General features: G+C 42.7%; 1 protein-coding gene across 2 annotated transcripts in view; it reads left to right on the forward strand.

Moving 5' to 3' along the window:
• b4galt2 (UDP-Gal:betaGlcNAc beta 1,4- galactosyltransferase, polypeptide 2) overlaps positions 1–17,786 on the forward strand; it is a 164,180-nt gene that overhangs the window by 141,493 nt on the left and 4,901 nt on the right. For both annotated transcript variants that reach the window (XM_076746038.1, XM_076746039.1), the window contains exon 7: positions 9,601–9,705. In XM_076746038.1, coding sequence (XP_076602153.1) covers positions 9,601–9,705 — 105 coding nt within the window. The remainder of the gene's footprint in view (positions 1–9,600; positions 9,706–17,786) is intronic.

Here is a 17,786-nt window from a genome sequence, read left to right on the forward strand (position 1 = left end):
GACAGTGTGGAGGCTCAGCTGCACCCACAGGAGAATCAAGGCAGCACCAGCAGTTACAAGCGCCTCGATAGAAACTTTATCAATATGTGAGACAATAAAAACAGCTTGACCTTCTTAACATCGCCTAGCACAAATGTTAATTGCCTCAAAATAATATATCAGCAGATGAAATATTATAAGAGACTGGCCTTCCTAACACCAATAGATGCTGACAAAATTAAGTTTAAATGAGCTGCGTTTAGGGCAGCACGGTGGCGCAGCAGGTTGCCGGTTCAATCCCCGGGTCTGACTCTAAAATTGTCCTTAGGTGTGAGTGTGAGCGTGAATGGTTGTCTTTCTCTATATGTTGCCCTGCAATCGACTGGTGACCGGTTCAGGTTGTACCCCGCCTCTCGCCTCTTGACAGCTGGGATAGGCTCCAGCAAGGGATAGTTGGTATAGAAGATGAATGAATGAATGATGAGCTGTATTTACACACACAGTCGAACTCATTTGAGTCGGCCATCCAAACCACGGCTTTACGGAAGACCGCTGCAGCATATTTAAGGTGCGGTTACACCTCATGACGACCTGTTCCTCCTCACCACCAGACAAGCTGAAGAGCCTCTCCACGGCCGCACTGGACGGATCGCGGTGTTGAACTTTATTTTATTATTAATGTTTATTGTTCAGGGTCACCGTCTCTGACCCCGACTTCAGATGCTGAATGAATACAGTGTCAGAGTTGAAGGAAGCTGTTTCCTCCTCATTGAAAGCACTGCGGCACATTACATTACTGCATTATAGGAAAATGTAATGTGATTACAGTAATGTGGGACTTCGCCGATCAGACGGCACAATAATGAGGGATGCACAAATAGAAACAGGGTGAGGGGGAATGACGGGAGAAGAGGAAGATGCTCAGAGAGAAAATAAGAAGCAAGTGCAGGGAGTGGATCGGAGGGGGGAGGAAGAGCAGGAGGGAGAGGGAGAGAAATGAAGCATCGAGCGGTAGGTATGGTCCAGCAGAGGAGCCACAGTCAGCAGCTGCTGGTGCAGGAAATCCACATGCAAGGAAGCAGTGGAGCAGAAACTGACCAAAACTCATCTTTCTCACCTTTTTATTTGGCCAAAAACTGGCCAGGCTTTGTATCCTGGCGCACATCTTACAATGTCAGGAAGAGGAATTAAAGTGATGCACTGGGATTATTTGAAGGATTTAGGCTTTTTAAGGAAGGGAAAAAACAAATTAGTAAACATAAATAATAGAGAAGGACAAGGACCCACGAGCAGCAGCAGGAAATAGATTTGAGGCCTTCAGATTGAAAGAAAGTATGTTTATTTATTTAAATAGCCTCTTTCAAGAATAGGCATCACAAAGAGCTTCACAATTTAAAAAATAGCCTAAAATACAGGCTGAAGTAGAGTGAAAACAGCATCCATGTAGATGAAGGAAAACTCAACAATGGCAACTCTAAACAGGTGAGTTTTGATCTGCTTTTTAAAGGTGATCACAGTGTTAGTGTGTAAAATCATAATCCCCACAACTTTAAACTGGCTTGAAAATGTAAAATTCAACATGAAAATTAAACAAATTATGTATTAAAATTGTCCACCTTCACTTAAACTTTACCTTTGCTAAAAACAGGCTTTTCCTTTTGACACTTTGCCCTTCAGGGATCCGTACGTTTCTGTTATTACATTGAGTTTTCTTTATCGATTCGGAGGTCACAGTTGGTCTTACATCCCAGCTCGTGCCTCAGAAAAAGGAAAAAGATTGTTTTGTTTCACTCATTTCATTGGTAAACAGTGTCATTAAACATTTTTTGACATCTTTCAGTTTGTGTGTGAAAAAGACAAAAGGCCGTTGGAAAGTTTTTTCCCTCGTGCAGCAGCGCCCGGATGAGCTCCCGCTGGGATGAAAATCGTTTCTCGTTCGCACCCACACACCTTTACTTTTCTATTACTTTCTCTCTGCTGTGCACCTCCCAGCCCTCCTCGCTCCACCGTCATCACCACCCACTCCCCCTACTCCTCTTCCTCTGCCATCTCATTTCTGCAGGCAGAGGGGAAGTGAGGCAGGACATCACACTTAGCTCCCAGTTCTCCTCCACTCCATTGCTCTAATGCAATTAACTCCACTGGTGGGAATAGAAGAGGAGAGCTGGAGAAATTCCTGATTAATCCAATCAAATAGGTCCACGGTCTGTGAGTGTGGAGGGTGTGTGTGTGTGTGTGTGTGAAGACCATTGTCCAAACTGATATAATGATGTTCTGTAATGCGCACACACACACACACACACACACACACACACACACACACACACACACACACACACACACACACACACACACACACACACACACAGTCCTCCTCTGCCTCGGGCTACAACTTTTCCATGGTAGATCATATTAGCAGGCAGATATTTTTCTAAGGAGAGAGAAAAGCTGGACAGTCCACTCAACTTCACCAACTTAGGAGCTTTTCAAATGGACAAGGTGCCTCTGTTAGTTAAATAGACTGCAACGTTTAATGGATTCACTCCAGGAGTCCAACTGTAGCCGCATTTATATGGAGCTTTTTATTCCACGAGTGCCCCGAGCAGCAGCTCAGTCAGAGTAAAACTGCCGTGTATAAAGTTTTAAGATTTCGGTTGTGACAAATAAAAGAAAAATTCAATAAAAGCCACCTCGTGTTTCACCTGTTGGATGTTTCTGAGGTGAAGCGGCTGCTGTGTGAAATGTTCGGTTTGCATTAGCAGGTTAATGTAACAGCTGTGATACGGTGTTAGGAGAGCGAGCAGTATGATATCAGTGAGACTAAATGAAATACACTAACACGAGCGTTACGTGCCGTGCTGTTTCCTGTTGAGCACTCATGTACAGCTCTGATTCAGAAGAAGTTGGGACACTGTGTAAGCAAGAACGTGATGTCCTTTCTGACAATTGAAAACAGTACAGTGATAATATATTTGATGTTTTTCCGCATCAGCTTCATTGATTTCTGTAGTTTGATGGAGGACATCCTGGAACTGCTCGGTCTACAGGCTCAGTGTATTCTTGAGCGACCTCTTGCTTCGGTCTAAAGCTCAGCGACAAACCAGCATTAGTGCAGCAGCACTACAAAACGTTTGGCAAAGAGCCGCAGGAGTTTCTCCACTGAGCTACCAGACATTTCTCGCACAGAGGTCTTGAAATGTCTGTCTCTTAATCTGTTAACCTGTTGCAGCAGATGGTTTGTCAGACAGAACCATCTGTGGCCGTCCGCGGAAACTGTTGGGAAAAGGTCACGTGAACGAACAGTCGAGCTGTTGTCGCACCTAAATCACGCCCACGTGTAGCTGCCACCGGTTCCTCCTCGGACGCTGATTGGTCCGAACGAGCGTGGTTTCTTGACGTTCGATCCTGTGCGATCTTCAAATCCAGCTGCCTCACAAGGTGAACAATCTGCGGTCTGACCAGACGACAGTGCGAATGTGACATTTGGAGAACTCCTTCGCCACTTTCGGAGTAATTAGAAAAAGATTAACATTTACTCAACGGATGTGAAAATGTCACAGGTAATTGTGTTAATTATCCAGGAACAGGACAAAATACGTAAACTCAGATAAATGTGTCTTGAATTTGTTGTCTTTTGTGGTTGGATTTCTATTTTTTCTACTTTCTGAAAAGTTTTTATTGCATTTTTGCTTCATGTGAACCAGTTTTCTAGTTCTTACTTCCTAAATATATCTTCCTGTCAGACACCGAATGGCTGTCTCCATCTTAACAAAGGTTGGTAGACTGTGGAAACACCAGAGACAATGATGTAAATAAGTCCAGACTTTTAATTTTCTACCTTAGATGAGGCCTGAATGGGCTTAAGAAGCTTCCCTGAAGAGGATGCGGTCTTGTTCAGTAAATATTAGAGCTCGGCTCATTCATTCCAAAGTGATTTATTGTTTGCGATACTCCAGACCATTTTACTCATCTGTATCGTGTCGCTGTGATTGATGTAAAGTATGGCAGGGCCTGAAGTATGGCATAACTCACCTCTTTTTAACTTCTCCGTGTCTTGTTCAGGTTGGGAGGATATTTTTCACCTGCAAAGAGGCGGGTCTTTTCGGCTGCTCTGGAGATGCTGTCTTTTAAACGTACCGAAGACTCTTGCGTCTGAAAAGGTCACATTATGCTCGCTTATTATCTTGAAGAACTGGAAATGAGCTTTTGCGTCTGCTTTTAAACAGTGGCTGCATGAAATGACTTCCTCAGTATGCTTGGAGGAACGATAGCAGTGACTCTGGTGGAAAGTTTAATAAGATTTGAGGAACATTTTAAAGAGGTCTGGATAAAGACTTGGACTCTGGACTTTGTGCCTCTGTTAGTTAAGTAGACTATAATGTTTAATGGATTCACTCCAGCTGTTTCTGCGTTTGTATGGAGCCTTTTGCTCCACTGCTGACCAGAGGAACAGCTCAATCAGGATAAAATTGCCTTGTGTGAAGCTCTAAGAGTTCAGCCCATTGCATTTCCAGTAACTTCACAATAAAAGCCACCCTGTGCTTCGGCAGCTGAATGTTTTGTCAAACAGCAGCAGTGTGAAATATTCGGTCTGCATTCATGATTTGACTTGGCCAAAAATCAGAAGCGCTCGCTTTCATCTTGCTAAGGCACCAACATCTAATCCTGACCCCGTCTCTGAAGACGGAGTGGTCTTCTTCTGTCTCCACTTTTGTTACCCTGCTGTTCCCAATCGCTTTTACTTGACTCGCCAAAAAAAAAGTCAGAAAATGCTTAAAGGTCCCACACAGTGGGGAATTTTACAGCAGCCACCCACCTGCTGTGTTTCAGTGGAGGGGTCTGTCGAATGTGTCTGCTCCGGATTATATACATCACACTGGGAGCGCTGAAGCTTTCCATGCTGCAGCTCCACTATATCCTCACAGTCCTTTCCCTTACATAATATTCACACTACGCTGTCACGCCATGTTACTGCCTACCGCCTGTCAGAGTAGTGAAAAATAATGACCGCACTGATGTGCTGCTGGAGTGTTTGTGTGTCGGCACTCCAGCTGACGTTTTGTTTTGGTTCAAGGACGCCATTCTGTCGACGAGAATGAAGAGAAGCCAGCTGATTAGTGAGCGCACAGTTCATTACAACCGACACACATATGCATACACAAAAAGCACGCTCACGAAAACACACAAGCCGACAAGGTCACAGCTGAAGTGGATGTTTCTTTTGGACATTTTTTGCACATAATGTCCCTCTGAAACCCAGCAAACCCTATTAGACTGAACAGCCCAGAGCTTCATTTATCACAGTGTTGGAGCGTGCATACGTGTGGAATAGTAAGAGCTTTGCCTCGTGTGTGTGTGTGTGTGTGTGTGTGTGTGTGTGTGTGTGTGTGGGTGCGTTAAGAATCTTGGACCAGCGTTTAATCATCATGCATAGATTCATATTGACAGATGATGAGATGGGGAGCCAGCCCACCCTCAGAGTGTTTTGTGAGACTCTCAAAGAGGATTTTTTTTTTTTTTTTTTAATGCAGACAGGGACGTTAACGGTGACACAAGGACGCAGCGAAAGACACAGATTTCAAGGAAGCTCTGATAATCTTTTACACTGGCAAACACACCCTGATCAACTCGTGTTTGGGACGCCAGTGAAGTGCCTCCACTTTCTCTCAGGATTATTTGCTTGATTGCTTGAAGCGTTACAGTCCAGTTGACCGTCACCTCTGACTAAAAAGTGGGCATGCAGGCTTCAGATGATTTCATTAGACAAACAGATTGTTAATGTGGTGTATTCTTTCATCTGCACGCTTGTATTAGAAGTCTGAGTCACCCTCATACCCATTTCTGCTGTGACTTTCCTTAAAGCTGAAGTAAATCTCATGTGCAAGACTTCTGCCGCTTCTTTCCACTCTTGTTTGTTTTTAAACGTGTTGGATTTAATGGTTTCAGCCTGCACGCATTTATTCGTCTTGGCCACTTGGGGGCAGCACGACAAGCTGTAAATTGACCGTGTTAGCAACAGCTGGTTATTTACACGTCTTGGCGATACAGAGCGACATCATCATCCACCGGTTAGTTGCTAACTTTGTCTATCTGCCCGCTTGGTGCTGGACAGATGGTGTGCAGCCAGTTTATCAAAAAGGCTTAATTTGAAAAGTTTATCTGGAAAAAAGCTGTTTACTGCTGCTCCAAACAAGGCTGAGGAGACTGAACCATAACAATAAAGAGCTAAAACGAAGTGGGTGTAGCTATGTGAGACTACTTTTTACTCCACTGCATCTTACAGATATTATAACTTTACAGATTAAATGATTACATAAGAGCATACATATATGATAATATTATGAAATCCAATACAATGTTAGCGACCTTTTGGCTTGTAACCCCTTACAAAAAGGTGTGTCCATGTCTGTGAGTCATTAGCTTTTCCACAGAAGAGACATTTCCCCTGTAAACCTCTCACATGGTTACATTTCAATAACTGAGGCCCAAATAGGTGAAACTATTCAACATTTCACAAACGTGCAGAGATTAAAGAACAGTGTGAAAAATGAATCCAAATTTCTGTAGTAAATCTTTGCTTTTCTTCTTTCCCATTAATCGTCTCACAACCCTGCAGATTTATCTTGTGATGCATTGGAGGGGAGTGACCCCTCGGCTGGAAACCACTGGAATAAAACTACATATAAAAGTAGCTCCACTTCGGCCAGCTACAACAGTGAGATGCTGTCTATGCAATGATGTGCCACTATTTATATCAATATTAATATTAATACTCCCCAAGAAGGATTTTAAATAAAAGACTTTTACATCCAACAGAGTATTTTTACATTGCGGTATTGGTACTTTTACTTAAATAATGAATCTGCTACCACCAAGTCTCATCAAAACACAGCCCAAAACAACAAAACAAACACATTTTTATCTGCTCTGAAATCAGGAATTGAATCTGAAATTCTATAGATAATGCATGAAGATTCATACTGAACCATATGAAGAAGCAGAGATTCTCATTCCTAGCTCAAGCCTCACGGACTCTGCAGGGCAGCGGGCACAAAGGAGATTATTTTAAAGATGCATAACCGTGCATAATGTATAACTAAGCTCGCTGCACTGAAAAATCTGTGGAAGAGAAGAAGAGGACGGTCTTGCTCACCCTCGCACTTTCACATTATTTGCACCATAATAAATCTCTAAATTATGCAAATGCATGCATGCATGCTCATATGTGCACGCACACACACACACGCGCTGACAAAGGCAATCATCTATGCATGTGTGCCAAGTCAGCAAAGTCACTGAGACTTGAGAGAGACAAAAAAAAATGAGACAAAGCTGTGTTGTTTTGTTTTCCAATGAATTTATTTACTGGAGGGTTGTTTGGATGGAGTTTGGGTTGTGCCTCTTATGGTTGATGTGCTTTTGATGGCACAGGGCTACATTCTGGGTTATTTACATTTCGCTGGTCTTGTAAAGGAGAGGAGAGGAGAAAAATGGGAGGTGAAGGGGAGGGGAGGGAAAAAAGAGAGGAGGGGAGAACTGAGGGAAAAGGAGAGACGAGCTGAGAGATAAAGAGAGGAGAGGAGGAGGAGGAGAGGGTGGGAAGAAGGTGAAAAGAAGCAAGCCGTGAAGAGAAAAGCGTCAAGGGGAGGTGAGGTGAAAAGAACATGAGGAAGGGGATATGAAAAGAGAGAGAGGAGAAGAAGAAAGGAGGTGCAATGGAAGAATTCCACCAATATACCAACACAGCCTAGCTTAGCATAATTACTGGAGGCAGAGGGAACCAGCACAGGTGGCTCCGTCGGAAGTTCAGAGGTTATATCACCTCTTCGGAGGAATAGTTTGACAGTTTGGAAAATAAAAATTAAATTTGCTTTCTTAACAAGAGCTAGAAGAGAAGACTGTTACCATTCTCACATCTGTACGTTAAATATGTGCCTTAGCCTAGCATATTCAGCATATTGAAGAGCGAGAACGGGTGGAAAAACAGAGACGAGGAGGAGAGAAATAAGACAGAGAAAGGAAGTTTGGGGGAAGAAGGAGAAAGTGGTGATTTAAGAGACAAGAGGAAGCACTGGAAGTGTAGAGGAGACGAGCAGCTGTGGAGGAGCAATATCAAGCATGGATGCCTTTTAAGACAGCGAGACTGCACGAATCAGAGCGTTGCGACAAATAAAAATTGCTCATTCAGGACACACTTATACAATCCTTTCTATCATTGCAGGTATGAATATCAATGCCTCTGTCAACCTCTGGGTTTAAATCGGGCTTTACGTGGAACAAATCTGTTGTTTGTGTTGCCGCCACTCCGTTTGTTGTTGCATTAGATGCGAATCTCTCTGCAGGTTTGCCCTTGTATTGCATCACTGTGGTAATACAACGTTACCGCTCTGTCTCAAAGTTCTGATCTCACGCTTTGTTTAGACTCTAAATCCCAGCCTTTTCCCCAGCTGGTGTCCGCAAAGTTCACAGCTCCTCAATTTGTTTCTCCGGGTGCCATAAACATCTCCGGCTTGAGCTGAGGTTGTTCAGCGAGAGCCGAGGGGGTCCCTGTTTGTTTGTTCATTTGTTCGTGTGCTACACAGTTTGCATTGTGCTGCGTTTAGGGGGATTATGATCCGCCCCGAGAGCCCTGAGTGAAGAAATGCGGTGAGTGCTTGAATGCCACGAGCCAGAGAAGAATATTTTGGTGTTAATAGGTCGAGATTTCAGATGTACCACCACAAATTCTTCCACCTTAGTTATAGGTTTGGATTTATCTTACTTTAATATGTCTAAATGCAATATTTATATTCCCACTGAAGGAGTTATCGACCGCTTTAATCATTCCTCTTGTCCATACTGGAAGTCAGCGTTTTTGACTGTTAAAATCAGCCTAATGTTCACCAGCATGTCTCCTGCATGGAAATAGTGCAGCTGCTCTCTGCATTGGAAATAATGGATAATATAATGGATGGATCAGCAAGGAAACAGAGAAGATTTATTCATTTATACTCACTTATTTGTATTCCAGTGATGCTTTTCTGTGGAGAAATGGTTAGTCCATTAACTGACTGACAAAAACGTAATTTTTGCTGATTGTTTAATCATTTAAGTTCAAGGATAAAAAACAAAATATTTGGTTGTAGCTTCTCATGTGAAGATTTCCTAGTTTTTTCAGTAACATGTGACAATAAGCTGATCATTTTGGGGTTTTTGACGTCACCTCAGGCTTTAGACATTTATAACAGGCACACTTTGTAGACCAAACGCTTTATCAATCAATGGAAAGAAGTCATTTCCAGATTAATTGATAATGAAAATACGTGTCTATCAGCTTGGGTTATGGGAACAAGTGATGGTAATTTTCCTCTGTTTTGTGACATTTTATACACTAAATGAATAATCAGTGGATGACAAAAACAGATTAAAAGATAATGAAAATAATAATTAGTTTCGGCTCCACTTCACTTCTTCGTGAAACCTCAGGTGCTCTCCCTCTCTTGTCTTCCTTGTCACCTTGTTATTTATTCTCTTATTCTGCGTCTTTTCTTCCCCGTCTCTGCCTTTGTTTGTTTCCTCCTCTCTCTCTCTCTCTCTCTCTCTCTCTCTCTCTAACAGATATTGTATCTTTGTGTGTTGCAGAATCACTCTGAACGGGATGAAGGTGTCCAGGCCAGACGTTCGCATCGGCCGCTACAGAATGATTAAACACGAGAGAGACAAACACAACGAGCCCAACCCGCAGAGGTACTGCATCATTGTCCACACTCGTTCTCAGGCGTCGCGCTCGGATCGATCGCGCTGCTTTTGTCTCGTAGCTACGTAGTTCAGATGTTTCTTTCCAACTTTTTCATCTCCATTTGAGAGAAGTATGATTATGTGACACTGCAAAGGGCGCGCTATCAATAACATGTGCTTATGATTAGTGTTAGTTACAGAGCCACAGACTGGAACATGAGGAAGTCCTCTGTCCTTTGTCATCCACGCTGTCTGCCTTCATTCTGCCCACCTCAGCTGAAACTACATGTTAAAAAATATGTTAAGCTTTAATCGGTGATGGTTAAATGACAAACATCGTCCTGTTTGGCAGCAGTTTCATTCACATTGTTCAAAATCCTCACCTGAGAGCTGCCTGCTGTTAGTTCAGCACTCCTGCTGTTGACCTCTGACCTCGTGTATTAGTCATTATATGAAGTCTGTTATTATAGATTATTTCTGCTTACTGGCTGCTGAGATTAATATGCTCATATGCCCATTTTTTGGTGGACAGTCTGAGTGTTGGAGTTTGGAGGGTAGATGTTATTTGCTGAGGGAAATTTGGGCAAACATGAGATATTTTGAAAGTTTCAGTGAATAATAACTCTTGTAAAATCAGACATTGTCCTTTAGGGCAGTCATTAATTACACTGAGAGATAAAAGAACATCATTGATTTCACTCTGCCGACTTCTCATCTCGCTTTTTCACCCGTTAAAGTAACTTGCTGACCTCCGGTGGTTTAACTTCTCACCTTGCTGCTGTGACGCACAGGTGTTGCTCCAGCACCCGGTGACATCACTGTTGGGCGTGGTTACAGGTGCAACAAAGCACATTACTGAGCACAACCATCACTGATGCTGAAGGTGCTCAGAGGTGATACTTCAAACCAGAGAGGGCAGAAAAACACAGTGTTCAGTGTTAAGTTACTCTTTACTTTAACTCTTTCAGCATCAAACAGTCTCCTGAATCTAAAATGTGTCTTCGTCTTCTTCTGTTTGCGTCTCTCCTGTCAGCCTTCGTTATCAACAGGATACATGAGAGAAACACACTCCAACCCCACAGTTGTCACAAGTCTCTAAAATTATACATTATTTAGTTTTTCCATCATTTATTTATTCTGTTAAGTGTTCCATTATATTTTCTGCACATCTTATTTCCCATGCTTCGTTGTCTTCCCCCCTCGCTGCCAGGAATTCTTCTGCTGGACAAATCCTGAATCCTTTATGTGTTTGATTTTTGTTGGCCTTACATTAGTCAAATTTAAGTCCTTCGACTCAGAAATACTGGAATCAGCGGAGAAAACACCAACCATGTGTAAGTTTCAAATTATCTAAAGACCCCAGGAGGGTCCTGGTGTGAAGCTGCTCTCCAAACTACTGAGGGGAACCTACAGCACAGGGTATACTGTATGTCTAACTACTATTTATCCAACCGAGACAGAGAAAATGGGGGCATAAAGCCAGAAAAAAGCCCTTAATATGGTCTTACAGTAAGCCAGGTGCTCTTTCTGTTTTAGGAGAGAAACATGTTTCCTAACTGACAAAACATTTCACTCATCACAGGACGTTAAAAGATTCATGCATGAAGACACAAGGACATGTTTCATAAATAAAACACACACATTTGAAAGATGCCAGACGAACCTCTGGTCCTCAAAGCGTTAATTAAAATTCAGCTTCTGCAACTTGAGACTGAAACTACTGAATGCCTTGTGGTAGTTTGCGGCGAAGTCATCAGATCTGTGGATAAAGGTTTCATCAGAGTCCACCGCTTGGTCCTCCTGGTCACTAAAAGATTGGAAGATTTTAAAATGGCAAGGACAAAACATTTTTAATAAACCAAAAATTGCCTTTCAGAGATAGCGCCCGGAGGCTTAAATGCTGCTCTTTTTGCCGTACCCATTTAAATTGCTTTTCAGACAAATGCGTAAAAATGCTTCCCGTATAAGTGTGTTATTTTACGGTTTGATGAATGAGACCCAACATGCGGAGATGAGCCCTTCTAGACACATTAATCACCAGGAGTATAGCACCTCACATTAAGCTGCTTAAATGTGGATTATCACTGTTTATTCTCCTCTAAGAGCCCCCGTTTTCACGCCTGGATGGGCCGGGCAACGATGCCTCTCAACACAAAAATCGATAGCTGCTGTTGCTGGGCCAGAATGAAGATACAGTGAACTCTGTTCCCTCCTCCAATATTGTCTTAGTTTGATCTCATGTGACATTATTGTATCAAAGCATTCTGACATGAACTACGTCAGGGTTCGCAGCTGAGGTCTACTTGAGCTGCGGCTCCTAAATTGGTTTATAAGGAGATTAAAAATGCAGGCGGCGAGAGTGTGTGAGAGAGGAGTGACAGCCCAACAAACTGTGATGTGTTTGATTTGAATTTTGCATATAGCCGCAGAACGTATGTTGTTTGAGTCTCTGATACATAATATATCACATGTTCAATAAAATATTCTGTTTGGTTTGAACATTTCGAGAAGTTCAGTCTAAACATGAAGGGAGCGAGAAAAGTACCAACGAGGGTTTGAACTTTTCAAAGCTTCAGCTCGAGACGTTTGAAGATTTGGTTTAAATTGTTGCTGAATGTTTAATTTAAAGAAAGCAACCAAATCTCAGTTTAATGGCTTCACTTGATTGTGTTCATTGCACCTGCGCGTGAACTCACGTTCATTCATTGCTACACTTCCAAAAGTACAAAGTTAGTGGAATAAATCCCGAGTAGACGCTGAAAACTGATTGTTCAGCTCGTGATTCAAAGAAGCTGATCCCAACATTTTCATTCCTGATGTGAGAAATTAAGGCTTTTTAATGGTGAGGATGTGATGTAACACCTTCACTGATTATTCTGCTTCACTTCTTTAGTAATGCTAATGGATATTGTAAGAAGCAGGTGGCGACTTATTTATCTGAAACGATGGTAGAACGTGAAGTGTTCGGTTTCTAAGGGGCTCGAACAGAGGAAATGCTGCTCACATCCTGGCCTCACATTCATACCTTTCACTGACTGCTGTTGATGTGATGACGTACACTGTGCTCGTCTCTATGCTGGCAGTTAAGGATAAAATCCACCCACTTATACAGGTGTGGGAGGAAGGAAAATTAGGCAAAAGTGGAGGCTATGACGTCAACTGAAAAGAAAAGGAAGGTTTTTTTAATTACCTGCTGAGTGCCACAGAGACTTGAAACCTGTCTGTAGGAAAAGGATGAAAAATATGTCTGGAACAATTTTTTTTCGCGCTCACCTCCTGATCCTGCATTTATAAAGCCTTTATTGACCTTTTCTGAACTCGATATCCCAAAAATCGCCTGTTCAACACATCTGCACGCGAGGCAAATTAGCCAAAAGTGGAGCTTTGTGAAGAGTTTATACCGCAGCTCCAACTAGCAGACGTCCACCTTAGAAGTGGTTTAACTTTAAAAGTAACAATCTACACTGTAAAATGGCAGCAATAACTTAAATGTGGAGATGTGTGAAATAACCAGGCCTGTGTAATATGTCATCAATCATCGTTTTGTGCGTGTGTGAGTGAGTGTGTACGTGTGTGTGTTAGAGAGAGGAAGATTCAGCCGTCCCTCAGTAATTGCCTGCTGAAATGACACCAATAGAGAAGGAGGCCGGCTAGGTCAGACTAGTCTAGTTGCCTTCATCAAAATCAATAAATCAACCACTAGACTGAAAGAAAGTGTGCATGTGTGTGTCTGAGTTTAGGCCGGTGCGTGTGTGTGTGTGTGTGTGTGTGTGTGTGTGTGTGTGTCTGCTTGATACTCAATTCCCGTTTTCCTTCCTCGTCTCGCTCATCGCCCTGCGCTCTCTCTCTGGTCTGTGGACCAGACTTCCTCAATAAGAGGTGACACCAACAGGGACGCTATTTATTTGGGGCCGATACATAATTCATAACTGTGGCGAGGAGGAGAAAATAGCGGCGTATTAGTCGGCACAAACTTCATTTTTTACAGCCCTTCTGGACACTCGTTATAGCGTCTCGGAAATTTCGGCTTAAAGGATCTTTTGAAAAGAAGTGGCATTTGGACTTAACTCAAGCATGGCGGCTCAGAATAATCAGGAGGATGTGAAAGGAGGGATGGCCACCTCATGGCGGCATTCAGGCAGCGTGGATGGGAGGAGAGAGGCGTTCGCTTCTTCCTTTACTCTCTCTGTAGCTCAGAACATTTTAATTAATCACTCTTCATCTGCTCAAGTTTGAGGGTTCTTTGATTTCTCTGTGAGAGAGTGTTAAACCCTCCGTCTGTCAAGTCATCTGGTATTTTGTGGTTGGAAAAAATCTGACAAAAAAAAAGGGAAGAATTAGGTAACAGCAAGAGTTGTTCGGTTACTAGAAGTGAGTGAGGTATCTCACTTTAGCAGGCAGAGCTTTGAGCTACATGCTAACATCTGCGACCTCAGAACAACAGTTCTAACATACAGCTGTTTAGCATGTTTACCATGTTCTCCATCTTGGCTTAGCATGTTAGCATAGTCATTTTTGCTAATTAATGCTAAACACAAAGCTGAGGCTGATGGGAATGTCAGGTAGATTTACATTGATTTGCTCATAAATCAAAGTTTTGGACAAAATCAGATCTTGACCTGATGATGATGATGATGATGGTAGAAGAAAGGTCAGGAGATGACCTTTATTTAAGCAGGAAGTCAGATTGGGATTAAAACCTCTTTTACAAGTGAGATCGAGCCAAGGCCAAATAGCAGCGTCAAGTCACAATTACAGTAAATACAACACACATACTTTACATTTTTGTTTGTTAGTTGAAACAACTGCCGCTAGCAGTGACCATTATTCTGAGCTTTTATTAGAACTTAACAAGTTTCCATGAAGAAAAACGCCTTTAACTGCTTTCTTTTCCCTGAAGAACTCCAGACGCAGGTCTGAGTTCTGCCAAGATCATACGATACCGTATTGGTCTTGTGTGAGATGATCACTGTATCACATTAGGCATCATGGAGTCATAAATTATTACCCATGACTCCCCAAGACGCACAGCTGCACCCTGGATTTCGATCTGGATTGACATTCATGACTTGCGCAGCAGTTAAGCGACAGGTAAAGCGGCGGGGAGCCTCTTCACTGTTCCACCTTCTGGTGCAATCTCAGCTTTATGATTGAAAGTGAAGCTGAAACCACTCACATCTGCAGCACCAACCAACAACATCCATTTGTCTTTTAGAAATGCCTTTTAAAAAAACCCAGTTTTACGACTCAGGCTGAGCACACCGGTCTGTCACTCAATTACACAGATAAACTGCGCTTTTGATTCCGCTCTTTGTCTTCAGGTGCAGGGTTGCCTCTCTGTTTAGATTCAGATTAATGATTGAGCCTTTTGGGAGAGTTTATCTGGAGTACCTGCGTAATGTCCAGCGTTTACCAAGGGAAGCGTTGTCTCGACTGTTTGATGAATGTTTACTATCTCCTCTGCATTCACACACACACACACACACACACACACACACACACACACACACACACACACACTCGCTCGAACGTGCACGCGCTCTCACACAGGAGTCCATTCTCTCAGCCCGTTCGGAGATGCTGGTTAGGCATAGCAATGAGATATTGGGCCAGCGGAAGCAAGAAAGAGGCACATTCATCACCAGCCTGGAGTATCGGTTTGCACACACACACATACACACACATTTTGTCTTGCAAAGGCGCTTCATGCATTGCAAATGAACTAGTCTCCCAGTAACATTGTTCAATATTCCATTCATATGTTATCATCCTGGGACAGTGCAGATAGAGGGTGTATGGGGTGTGTTTGTGTGTGTGTTTGGGTTGATTTATGTGTGTGTGCGACTGGCCTATGTAAAAATGTAGAAGTGTAGTAAATTTAGTCTTATTTAAAGAGTCCCTTAAAGGAGTATTTTGACATTTTGGGCAATAGTCACTTGCCGATAGTTAGATGAGAAGATTGATACCATTGTCGTGCTTGTACAGTAAATATGACGCTACTGCAAGCAGCTGGTTAGCTTAGCTTAGCATAACGACTGGAAATAGAGGGAAACCCCTAGCTCTGTCCACCAACAACAACATCCGCCCACCAGCCGCTCTCACTCTCACTATGAACATCTCATTTGTTTCATCCGTACAAAACCCAAAGTGTAAATTCAACAATTCGGTGTTTTACTTCCCCGTCCTCCATCTTCGTGCTAAATTAAGCTAACCAGCTGCTCATAGTAGCTTCATATTTAGCATACAGTGGTATCAATCTATGGTAAGATTAAGCATGTTTCCCAAAATGATGAACTGTTTCTCTACAACAGGGTCAAGGGGGCCAGCTCAAAATACATGACACCAGAACAAAATAGCCCCCTGTAGCCGGCATGACGAGCTATTGTTGAGATCCTACACCAGAAATGTTTTCCTTCGAGACCCTCGGTGGAATTAAAATAGAGCTTTTCTTAGCCCAGTTAGGGCTCAGCCTGGAAATCAGGCTAATGAATATGTAAGGAGGACTGTCTTTGTCTCGCCCTCTAAAATAAAAGTAAGACTAATAGTTTGGAGCTGATGCGCCGTGTAGCCCACAGACTGAGTGCACGTGCATCTGATGTTCTCTGTACGTATGTTGGGATTAGTTTATTGCTTTTAATCTCGCTAGATTCATCAAAAGATTTCTGTATTTTTCCCGCAGGTCTTATTCACTTAATTTTTAATATCAGTCTATCTTGCTCCCTCCATCTGTCACTCTTTTTCTTAGATATATTTATATATCTGCAGATCTATCCTCCATTCCCCCCCCCCCGCCACCCAGCCCTCATCTCTCTTCATTCATTTCATGTCACCTGCCTTGTCTCCTCTCCTCTCCTTCCTTTCCTTGCACCCTTTATCTTAAACTAATTCCCGTCCTTTCAGATTGAGGTGCCAATCCTTGGTAGAAGTCAGGGAACATGTAATTCTGTTTGTATCTTATTTTATTATATTGTTCACTGGAAAGATCCCTGACAATACTTTTCCTGCTCCCATTCATGCCAATAAAGCGTTTTTTTGATTTGATTTGCGAGAAGGGGAAAGCGATGTGGAGAGAGGAGAGAGATCCTCGCTAGTCAGTTCTGACAAGGCCCCGTAGACTCAGTGGTCCATGTCGGGCTGAAGTGTCAACTCCAGCTGCACGTCCAAGCATATCATTAAGAGAACGTCTTTTGTTGGAGTCAGTCGCCGCTGTCTTTTCAAAAGGCTGAGCGTTTGCACACATCAGCTTTTCCACTGTTCACAGACAGTTAAAAAAAAATTTAAGACAAGAGTACTGTAAACATGCTGTTAGACACTCACACACCGTGGCCTGATTTCCATCCTGACTGGCTGCAAAAACTGATGCTACTACAGGAGTGACAGGAGAGTTTGTGTTGTGCATGCGGGCTAATGCCAGAGGTTGCATCACAAACTGAAGCACAGCAGCAGCAGCACTGTGTAACTGTCTGACACACTGTGTGAATAATTTTTTTTACTAAAATCAGAGCAGATTCTAACGTAAGAGCAGGTTCTGATGTAACCCTTGAATCACAGCCAATGAGGAAGGAGATTCCAGCATAATTCAAACATACCCAGGCGGATGTGATATATATATATATAATACTGTTTGCCGAGTCTCAGTGCAATGCAATAGCACCACCTGTTGGTCGAGATCGTCACAGTAAAGGAAACTGGATGTGTACGGAGCAGTTTCTTCTCTTTGCTTACAGCTTATTGAACATGTACAATCACCTAGAGGGAGGGCTTAGAAACAGAGTCCTTCAATCAATACACACATCAGGCTCTTTACATCCTGAGGGTTTAAATGTGGATTTAGATATTAGCATTTATGCTGTAAATGGAGTTTTGGAACTACATAAAGACATGTTTGAGCACTATTTGTTTCCTGTCTTAGTACTTCTAATATGTAGTTACATTACTTTGATTTTCTGACTGATTTCTGCATTGATTAAGTCTCAAGGTGTCTGATGTGTTGTGTCTGTTTCCTGTCAGAGGCTCTCTATGTAATTGGTTCATTGTAGAGATGGTGAACTCCATTTCCCATGTGCACCTGTGTGACAGAGCAGGTGTGC

Source organism: Chaetodon auriga, chromosome 12 (assembly GCF_051107435.1).
Source record: "Chaetodon auriga isolate fChaAug3 chromosome 12, fChaAug3.hap1, whole genome shotgun sequence".
NCBI lineage: Eukaryota > Metazoa > Chordata > Actinopteri > Chaetodontiformes > Chaetodontidae > Chaetodon > Chaetodon auriga.